Source organism: Charadrius vociferus, unplaced genomic scaffold (genome assembly GCF_000708025.1).
Source record: "Charadrius vociferus isolate BGI_N301 unplaced genomic scaffold, ASM70802v2 scaffold259, whole genome shotgun sequence".
Lineage (NCBI taxonomy): Eukaryota > Metazoa > Chordata > Aves > Charadriiformes > Charadriidae > Charadrius > Charadrius vociferus.
The window spans coordinates 6,171,188-6,181,859 of record NW_009661368.1 but is presented as its reverse complement, the minus strand read 5'-3'; the positions used below and the strand labels follow the sequence as shown (position 1 = coordinate 6,181,859).

Genomic DNA, 10,672 nt, shown 5'->3' with positions numbered 1-10,672 from the left:
GGGTTTGTGTGTGTCTGAACACGTTTTGAAGACCCGTCCCAACAGCTCAGGTCCAAAACCCTTGCACAAACCCCGATGACTGTTCTTTGTGTGTGGAACACAGCCAACTGTGTTATGTTTAAAATGAGGTGGAAGGGTTAAAGGAAAGAAGCAGATGAAGAAAAAGCACGATGTATCACTAACCTCTGTGTCCTTGGGACCCCTCCTAGCCTTCTCCCCTTTACAGGGATATGTGTCCTCTCCACAAATGAGATAATCCTCCTTAATTAGGGTTTTAAAAATAATTTACCCCTCCCTGTCCTGATGGCTGTTGTCATATGGGTCTGAAGAAGTGGAAGACAGGCTGGTCTCAGACATCTGCCTGGTTGATGTTTTGCTCCCTGACCATCTGCTCCCCACCTTGGCTCTGACAAGGCGCTGTCAGTGCCCGCGCTTCAGCTGGTTTTCCTTCTGCATCCCTCAGTGAAGGTCCCCCCGCCGCGTGCACTGAAGGTTACTGAGCTCTCCGGGAACAGCCTCCGACTGCAGTGGGAAGCTGTCGCTGCCTCCGATGTGGTTGTCTATCAGATCAAATGGAGCACTGTCGGTGGAGAGAAACCTCAGGAGGTACGGACCCATGCACAGCTCGGGGGAGGCTGGGTTGGCTTTGTGCCTGCTTAACGGCTCTGAACTCACCTGCAAGAGTGGTATAGGGATGTGCAAAACTATTCAGGTTAATGCACTCAAGAAATTAAACAGTTCAGCACCCAGCCGAAGGAGGGTATGGAATAAGACAGGGTCCATCCTGGGTCGGGCTCTGTTCAATGGAACTGTCACCTCAAGGGCTGGAAGTGGGAGGGACAGCAGGACGGCAGGGTCAGAGTCCTACAGCCTCTGGGAAGATTGCAGAAGTGTTCTGGAAAATCTCAAGGATGACATTCAATAGGGACAAGCAGAAAGTATTAAGCTTAGGCAGGAATAATTAACTATAGGCATACAGGATGTCGAACAAATGGCTAAGAAGCAATTCAGTAGAAAAAGATCTGGGGTTGCAGACAATCACCAGTCCACAATGTCAAGTTGTTGTGGAAGAGACAAAGCTAATACTCAAGTATTTATAGCTAGAGGTATCACCTCTAAGACAGGTGAAGCAACTTTTGCTTTCCTCAGTGCTAGTAAGCACTGACTACTTTTTGGGATACTGCTCTTCAAGAAGGATGAGGTCCAACTGAGGAGCACACAGAGGAGAATGACCAGAGACAGAGCTGGTGCAGGGCATCAGGGGTGGACCAGGTGACCTATTCCATCTCAAGCCCCTGTTTTCAATATGAGCGCAAACAGCAGTTGAAGTGGGTTAAAGACATGAGTCTCTCATACAGTGCTTCACATTTGGGCTGGAAAAGGGGTGTGCTGGGGCTTCTGTCCCCAGCACATCTAAAAGCTGGAAATGGAGCAAAGGGGTTTCATGCTCAGGGCAGGTTGGCTGCCTTGGGTCAGAGCACCGCATCGTGATACTGAAGTAGCTGCTAAATATAACTGGGCAGCAATAGATGGGCATCTACTCTGCATGAATCAGGGCTGGAATTTTGCCTTTGCTTAGATGTCTGCAACCCACAACAGCAGACTTTGTCCCCAAAGCCCAGCGCTAACTCATTTGTGCCTACGGGCAGTCTGTGAGACAGACGCTTGGACGGCATGAACCAGCTTGGGGGGATGCCTGGGAACAACTAGACTGACTCATTTCTTCCCCTGCTGCAGCTCTCCATCGCTGGAAACGTGGCAACTGCTGTCCTGCCAGGCTTGCAGAAGAACACAGACTATAAAATATCCATCTGGGCCTATTACAAAGATGGTGCTCGAAGTGACACAGTTTCTGTTCAGCACAGGACCAGTAAGTCATCAGTGCTCGGTATGCAGAGCCCAGGGATAGTAAACAGGGCACGGGATATCTCAGACCCCATCACAGACCAGCAGCTCAGATCTAGTCACCTCCAGCTCTGAAATCCCAAACCTGAGTGTCTGCAAGTGGCTGGAGATATTTAGCCTTCCATCTTAAAAGTGTTCTGAATTTGTCCTGAGACAAACGGGCTGGGCAAACACACGCGGGCTGATACCCTCACGTGTTTCATGTAGAATACATGGCTTTCCCCCCCACTGCTTCTGTAGAGTGTATTGATGCAAATGAATTGGCTTTTTGTAGAGTGTTCAGCTGAACGTGCTGCTTAATGAGTGTTTCCTGTCAGTAAAATATTGTTAAGGAGGGTGAGGATTTCGTCAGCTACGTCATTGCTGAGCTGTGCTTCGTCTAAGGGCACTCACCAAAATGAGAGAGAATCCTGCAGGCAGCCTCTGCCTGGAAGCATTATCTAAATCTCGCTTTGTACAGGCAGGATATGAGGTTAAAAAGTGGTACTCCCAGAGGTCCTCTTAATTAATATTGCTTGTATAATGGCTTTGTTGGCAGTGAATGGAATACAATTCATTCAACTGCGGCAGTCCTCTCCTCCATCTCTCAGCTCGCAACCTCCTTTGCAGAATGAACTCAACGGTTGAGCTGATGAAACTCAGAGTAAATGACAGTCTTGGATTAAGAAGCTCAGGTTTTGTCAATAATGAATAATAATAACATTTGTTTACAGAAAGCTACCACAAGTGCGTACGTAGAAGCTGTGTACTGACAAGAAAAAAATAATAAATGAAAGCATCCTAGAGGTATATAATGATATAGGGGTAGAGCAGTTTAGAGGCTTTGGAAAATGAATAGCTACATTTTCAGCCATGAATTACGAAACGTCAGAGGAGCTCCCCCAGCCCATGGCAAATGGCACACGACAGTGCCCTTCTGGGCGTATTAGAACAAGCCGGTCCTTGCTGGCGTTGGCACCCTGGTGGGACATGGAAGGTAATTTGACTTCTGCTTGTCAGCTGCTGTCCTTGTGCAGGAAAAAGGATGCCCGTAGGGATGTCAGACTTTGCTGTGCTGCATGAAGAAAGCATTCAAAGAAATTAAGTGTGCAGCTGGGCAGCCAAAGCGGAGTCCCAGTGCCAGGATGTCACTGGTCAGTTTGCATGAGGAGTCAGGACGGTGTTCTCAGGGCCAACATTTGCCTGTGCAATCAATGTCTTTGATGGTGCTTCTTTTTAATGTTTAAAGTAAGAGGTGCCCACAGGGAAGAAGTGGCACAGGAGAAGTGATGGATGATGATTTCCAGGAGGCAGCGCTGATCTTGGCCAGTTCAGAGGAAACTTGTGGACGCCAGCAAATTGAATAAGGCTTGTGCAATGGATGTATGGGGAGATGTGGCATTAGGCAGGACTCGGGGAAATTCTGGGGTATGGTTATACTTCAAACCTTTACTGTTTCAAGCAAAAGGTACCACCTTGTACTGTGCAATTACGAGTGGTTAGGATGTCTAACGGGGTCAATCTACATGTCAGAGCTGGTGAACGGTGATTTATTCAGCTAGAGCATGGCAGTCTCTTATGTTATCTGGAAAACCCCAAACCCTTGGTTTGATTTTTATGAGCCCTCTCCTCCCTAATTTTTATCATAAAGTGAAATTCTGGGGGCTGAAACACCAACAAAAGCTAAAGTTCTCCTCAGGACGGCAGACTTTGGGTTGCAACCTGGTGAACAGCAGTGATTGGGCTGTGCTGAACAAAACCAAAAGAAGGCATTAGAAAAGGTTGAGAAACCACTTTGCCTTTCATCATTGCTTTTCTCTGTTCCTCTCTTGGCAGCATCCCCTTATGTAGCGATAGGTAGAGTCATGAAGTTTCTCTTAACAATGCCTTGGTGGAATTTGCAAGAAACACTGAAGTTTAAGGGCAGTGGCTGAAGTGAAACTCAGAAGGAAGCACTGGTAACACAAGCTTCTCTCCTTTTCCTTTATCCTCCCTGGAATACTTTCTTCTTTGAAGGTTAAGGGAAAAATGCCGGGTCAGAGCGATGCTGTTTGCATACCGGTTTTGTGAAACGGAACCATGTTCCTTCTCTGGGGGTGAGGTGAGAACAGCAAGTTCGTTTTATTCAGGTCCACTAATCCCTCTCGCCCCACCTGAAACACTCATTTCAAGGCCAAGGGACCCTGCAGGCACCAGTCCCTCACAGACAATAGGTCATCAGAAACATCATCCTCTTTTATAAAAACCTAACCCATTCATCCCTGTGATGTGTCACTGGGTAGGCTTGGGACGAGGTTTCTATTCTTCCTGGCAGGCAGAAAATGTGTTTCAAAGTTATGGCTTGATATTTATCCTCAAAATGTTTATGAATTCAACTTAAAATGGCTGAATAGCTTTAGCTAGGAAAGGAACAAAAGTTAGAGACAGTGATATGGTGCAGGTCCCTTATTATATTCTTATCTAGCTCAGCATTAGTGTTTAAGTTGTAATGGTGTAATTACTCCCTGTAATTCAGGGAGTGAGCGAGAGGGAGTAAAAATTACTTTTGGAGTTAAGATAAGTAGCTGGAAAAACTCAGATCCTCAGTCTTTTAAAAAATTACTATTATTTATTTGAATATTTAACTCTTTACATGGAGTGAGATCATTGCAACATAAACAACTGAGATACCTTAATTTTACTCGCAGGAGGTCTGGGCATCCTCCTTAGGAGAAGGGCACCCTTCCCCATGACTGTGCTAGCATGGGAGGACTCTCTCTCCTTCCACGAGCCTAGTCCCTCTCTATCATTGCCTTACTTTTATACGAGCCTGAAGCCCAACAAAAAAACCCCTGGTACCAAAGGGAGTGCTTTAGTCGTCACAAAACGCATGGAGTAAGCAGTATTTTTGCAATTCTTGGTCTTGACTAGGGAAAAAAAGAAAAAGATTAGGATTATTTTTCAGTAACACAGTTAAGCAAACCTTTCTCTGCAGACTTACCAGGAGGCACAGCAGGAACAAAAGCACACTGATGTATTTCCCATGGATAACAAAATTGTGTGCTTATCCACACTTCTGATGTTTTGTCTTGTCTCTGTTATATTTGGACGGAAGACTCATTTGGGTTGAGAACTCTCCTTTCAGTGCGTTACTGTAAATCGTCAAGTGTAACAAAGTCCTTATCTTTGACCAAAGGCTCTACACGATGGTCATTTGTCATACTAATAAAAAACCTTAGTGGTACTCCAAACGGATACAAACCTTTCCCGCAAGGTAGCGGGAGTGCAGAAGACGCTCTTTGGGAGAGGAAGCTGCTGGGACACGGAGGTGTTGCTGAGCGGCAGTCCTTGGAAGGTGCTGGAAGGGGTGGCTTTTGATCCTGCTGAGAAGCAGACAGGGACATCTCGTCTGTGCTGAGGGGAAGTTCTTTCATTCAGGCTGGGGAAAAGGAGCTTGAACAAAGTAAAACAGTCACTTGTTTGTTCTGAAGAACAGGGATATCGCGGTCTCTCTCTGCCATCGTGTTTCATGAGTGAAGCTCTGAGGCAGCGGTGATGTGAATGAGCATGGGAGGATGTTAGCAGTCCATGGTGACACAGGGACTCTCCCCACAGCAAAAGGGCTGTGACATGACTCAGGAACCTGGATGCAAGGGCAGGACTTTAAGGTTTATTGTATATGTAACAGAATTTCAGCAGTATAACAAGTTATTCAAGCTTTCAGTTGGATTTTGCTGTAACTGTAAATGTTTATTGCTCACCATCCTTGCCCAGCTTAGCTCAAATCCTGCCCAGGAGTTTAAAGTGAAGTTGCATTGTGTCCCAGGTTCAGTGGAGGAATGGTTATACGTTAAGCCACCACATCCCAACTGTGTTTCTGAATCTCAGTTATTTGCTAACACAGGCTTTTCCAGGCAGAGAGGCAAATGGACCAGACTGCAATAGGGCAGCACACATAGTCTGTTCATCCATCAGAATAAGAACCACAGAGCTGTGACCATGAAAGAAGTCCCTCAGCTTAAGAAAAATGAGACAAAAATTAGTAAATATGGACTCAGGAAGATCTTCTTCACGAATTTGGCAGTGTTACCCCTCCCCACCTTCCCCGTCTGCTCAGAAAGTGTCTCTTGGAACTTTCCGCCACGAGGGCAGAGTGTGCGAGTGTGTCTCATCCTCTTCCGTGTGAGGAACGAGAGAGCAGTTTGGATGGGAACTGCTGCTGAAGCTGGGCTGAGCCACCCTGGCTCACTTGGCACTGAAGTGGATTACAAGGTGCTTATGTGCCCCATTCTTCTCACTATGCTGTGCCAGACGCGTCTCCAGCCCGGGGCTGATAAATGTCTTCAAGTTCTTTATTCAGCTCCTCAATGAGCTCTTCCTACAAGAGCATACATTGGAAATAAAAGGGATTGAAATGTGGGGAAGAAGCTTCTACCCATGGCAGCGAGGGAAAAAAACATGACCGATATAATCATTGCAGATGAATATTTTAATGGAGCAGACTCCAGGGTTTTACTCTCATTTAAAAATGTGCCTGTGATGCTGGTTAGACCCAAGAGCAAGCAGCCCGGGATTCCTCCTGTGGATAAGCAAAGGTTCAAGAGGTAATCAAAGGCACAGATGGTGTCCTCTGTGTCAGAGATGCTTCTTTCCTCCTGGGCAGCTTCGGGAGGTGACCTTTTCGCTGCCTGTCAGATCCATGCCATCAAATTCTGCTGGGCCTGGGGGCTTTCCAGAATAAACCCAACTCAGAAGACTTTCCCTAACTTTCCCTTTGTTCACTTAAACAGAATCTTCACTTACCTCAGCTGAAGTAAATAGCCAATGCAGCAGTGCAGATGTGTAGCACAGCACTAATAATAGTGCTGTTGAAGTGACTTTACCTCCCACACTTGTTTTCTTCTCCACTTTACCTTGCGGTGATGCACAGCAACAGCCTCCAGTCTGATTCAGCTGCCAGCAAACTTGGTTCAGCTTCAGAAGAAAGCTCATTTTATACAGAAAAAGGAAGGAGGATCAATGAAGATGTAAACGATCTTCATTCAACCTGTGCTCTAAGGTCACCCTGGACTTTGCTGGGTGGGCAGAAGAGCCTTACAGGTAGAACTGCACAATACAAATCTCATAGCCTGGGTGTGTGTCCTTGACTCTCTTTAGGGCTCACCCATAATTTTTAGTCTCTTCTGAATAAAATGCTTCCTTTTCTCTGTCCAAGACTTCTGTGCCTTCACACCACCAAAGGTTCAAGGCCAGACACATGTGTTTATGCAGAGCAAGAAGCTGTTTGGAAACAAGCTCCAGGAGCAGATGACCCCACGCTCTTGAGCCCCTTGTTTGCACAGCAGATGGATTTAGCCCGCTCGGCCTTTTTCTTACTAACCCACAGCCCCCGCTCAGAGAAATCACTCCAGCATAACAGCCTCGGTCACCAGGTCCAGTTTGCTACACAGCAGGACCCCAGGGAAAGAAATGCATTTACATAATTAAAAATTTCCCAGCTTTGGTCGCTGGCAAACCCTTTTCTGGTTCCTGCAGCTCAGCCCATCACTCATTTGGGATAGATCCCTACATCACAGTGCAGAGGCTGAAAAGAGAAGAGTAGCTCAGGCACTGCACGTGCTCCCCTCCTCGAGGCTGTGGGTGGTGGTGTGAGAAGCGCTAGACAAAAGTGATGTGTGCCGGCTGCTCTGTGTATTTTTCTGAATAATTCTAAAACAGAAAGAAAGAGCTGAAAAATATTAGAAATTATGATGGATTAACTTTGAAGCGTGATCCAGGTTTAACCAGCAATCAAGATGTTTGTCCAGTGTGTCTCCAGATCTTTGATGAAGTTCAATTGCAGTTCGGGTCTTTGTGAAGGGCATCCTTCGGTGTTTGTCCGGGATGTGTACAAAGGATGTCTTTTCCTTGTGCTTCCAGGACTCTTCCCTCCTTCCAGGATTTTTTTCCAGGTCCTAGGACCTGAATTGTTGAATGTTTGAGTTGTACTGTGTATTACTTGGGCAATCGTCAATCCTCCACAATCTGTTTTCTCTCTTGCCTTGTCCCCAAGGTGACTGCTTCTGCTCTGAGCATTGGTTAACAGCACAGCAGAGCACTGAAGCATTCAGAAATGGGCTTAGAAGCAAGCGCTGCTAACCCTGTTTATAGACATTACTACCTGCCTTTTATGCTATTCACCTTTAATCCTTGCTGCAGATTCCCGGAGCCCACCCACCAACCTCTTCATTGACTCCGAGACCCCCACCAGCCTCCAGGTCCGCTGGACCCCCCCCGACGGCCGTATACAGCACTACAAAATCACCTACAACCCTGTTTCTGATGCCAGTGCTCAGCAAACAGTAAGTCTCCAGCTCCTTTGTAGGTGACAGGCACCAGACCAGAGGGGCACTGGGACAATTTCATGCCCAGGGGAAGTCCGCTCCAGTAGGGCTTACTGTAAGGATAGCTGGTTTGCAGGACTATGAATAAAAATCTCTTCCTCTGACTTGCTGGATGTTGCTTTGTGAAGAGGACCTCCAGGCTTATTTGTAATTAAGATACTTGTGTCCATCAAAGCCGCTAATACTGCAGCTTTCTCCCTGCCCTTGGCTGGGATGGGGAGTTCTCAGAGGCAGAGGGGTTAAGGATAAACCTACTGCTCCTCTGACTTAGGGAGGTTAAACATTAACCTTTTAATACCCGTGCTTTCTACACAAACCCATAGCGGGTACCATGTTTTAAGGCACTTCTGACACATTTGAATGGGGAATATTGGGGTCTACATAGCGAAATACTCTTCCCTCGGACATGGCCGGTCTGCTGGCAATGCACAGCCAGGCTTCCTTGGCTTGTTCCCACCATTGCCTGAACGACACAGGGATGCTGCCCTGAGCCTCGCTGTCCCAGGACTCGCCACTAGAACCCCTCCATGTAACGCTGGGGTGTGAGTAAGAGCTGTAATGGGAAGCCTGCCCAAATGTTGGGGTCTTTTTCCACCCTGCTGTAGATCATGGCTTCTGGCAAAAGCAGCAGTGTGACCCTGCAGTCGCTGCTGCCTGATCGAGCCTACAAGGTGGTCATTTCTGCTATCCACTACACGGGAGAGAGCGAGAGCACGTCCACAACGGGACGGACGGGTAAGTGTATCAGTCAGAACCTGCATGTTCTTCATAACCTTCCATCCATTGGTCTTGAGGCAATCTCTATCGGAGAGGCGATGCTCTCACTCGCCCAGGGCTGTGGCCAAGGCCGGCGTTTTGCTCATCAGGGCAGACTACTGGTCTTGAGAAGGGAAAATTCTGCCTCAAATTCTGCACTCCTGTGCATGATTTGCAATTCCAGGATGACTGGGAAGGGCTGGTGACCGCCTGGGTCTCGAGCCAGGCATTGCCATCCTGAATAACAGAGCTCACATGTGCGTTGCTTTCTGTTTCAGCGCCTGTGTTGTCTAAATTCCCTTCAATACGAGGATTCATTCCATCTAAAACTGAAGGTAAATCACCTTCTATGAAGTCTCTGGGTTCATTTTTTTTTCAGTAACAAATGGCACAGTGTGGGCTCCGCAGGGCAGGTGGGAGTGGGTATGTCATTTCTTGACAGATGTCTCTGGGGACTGTGCAAGGACAGCCAGAAACCACATAACTTCTTAAAATCCAACTCACTTAGTAAAGAGACTGATAGTATTTGTAGAGGATTTCTGCACAACTTGACCAAAATGGAGCAAAGGGAACGACGACGTGTTTTAAATTAAAGTTCCTGTAAAGTCCCTTATTAAATTTAATGAGCATATGTTCTCATATGCTGATATAAAGCAAACTATGAAATGGATTAGCGAGAAATGTTGAATTAACAGGGTTATAAAAAGTTGTTAAGAAGCAAATATTAGGATACAGATATTGTGGCAGTAATGCCTTTTTCTGTCTATTTGAAATGATGCTAAACAAAACTTCAGTTTTAAAATGTATTGAGGGAAGCCACGATGGAAGAATGAAGCAGATTAGATGAGAAAATTTTAGTTCGGATCCAAAAAAGAACATATCAGACTAAGTTTTCAAGCAGTTTATTGAGGAAATTCACAGGTGTTCAGACCGCAGTAGAAAAGTCCTGTGAACTTTCAAGTAGAAAACAATAGTCCCCTAAGGTTGATGAGTCACTTTGTAGAGTTTAATATAACTCTTTGGCTATGATAGCTGAAAAGACAATAGGAGAATTATTAAATTCTGTATGTTTTATAAAGTAACTTTTTTAAGAAGTGGAGATGATATGTAATGATGCTGGGAAATCTGTTGGGTGTGTAGTAAAAGACTCAAATATTGATATGTAACCAAATTATTGAGACAAATAGTCTGACCTTGCAGGAGTGAATGTTTATTGTATTATGAATAACTGCATTTGGCTGGGACTTGGGGAGAAAAACAAAAAACCAAAGAGAACAACAAGACAGCAGTAATCCTAGGCTGGAAATTTTAGGAAAAAATCTTCAAAGCAGAAGTGCAAACTGCCAATGTCAGGGATCCTTACCCTGACACTGATATGCTTTGTCTAAGCTGAGCACTGCCAGATCAAAGAGCTATGAACAATCCAAGGGACTTCAGCCTGGGAAGGAGGTGAGAATGGCCAGGGATGTCACTGAGAGGGACACTGGGGTGTGGGCAAGGGTCAGAAGAAGCTCCGTGACTCCCAAGCAAGAAAATCAGATACCTGGTAAATGGGCAAGTTTACAGCCTCTTTATATGACTTTGGGGGGATTTTTTTTTTTTCTTCCTGTCTCCATCATGCTTTAATTCTGAGCAATTCTTTGGATTTGGAAAGCCGGTTGTCTTCTGGA

General features: G+C 46.0%; 1 protein-coding gene across 1 annotated transcript in view; it reads left to right on the top strand.

The window, feature by feature from the left end:
* Positions 1 to 10,672, top strand: part of COL20A1 (collagen, type XX, alpha 1) — a 48,869-nt gene that overhangs the window by 15,823 nt on the left and 22,374 nt on the right. Inside the window, exons 16-20 of the mRNA XM_009893575.1 lie at positions 464 to 606; positions 1,738 to 1,870; positions 8,062 to 8,204; positions 8,852 to 8,981; positions 9,281 to 9,337. Coding sequence (XP_009891877.1) covers positions 464 to 606; positions 1,738 to 1,870; positions 8,062 to 8,204; positions 8,852 to 8,981; positions 9,281 to 9,337 — 606 coding nt within the window. The remainder of the gene's footprint in view (positions 1 to 463; positions 607 to 1,737; positions 1,871 to 8,061; positions 8,205 to 8,851; positions 8,982 to 9,280; positions 9,338 to 10,672) is intronic.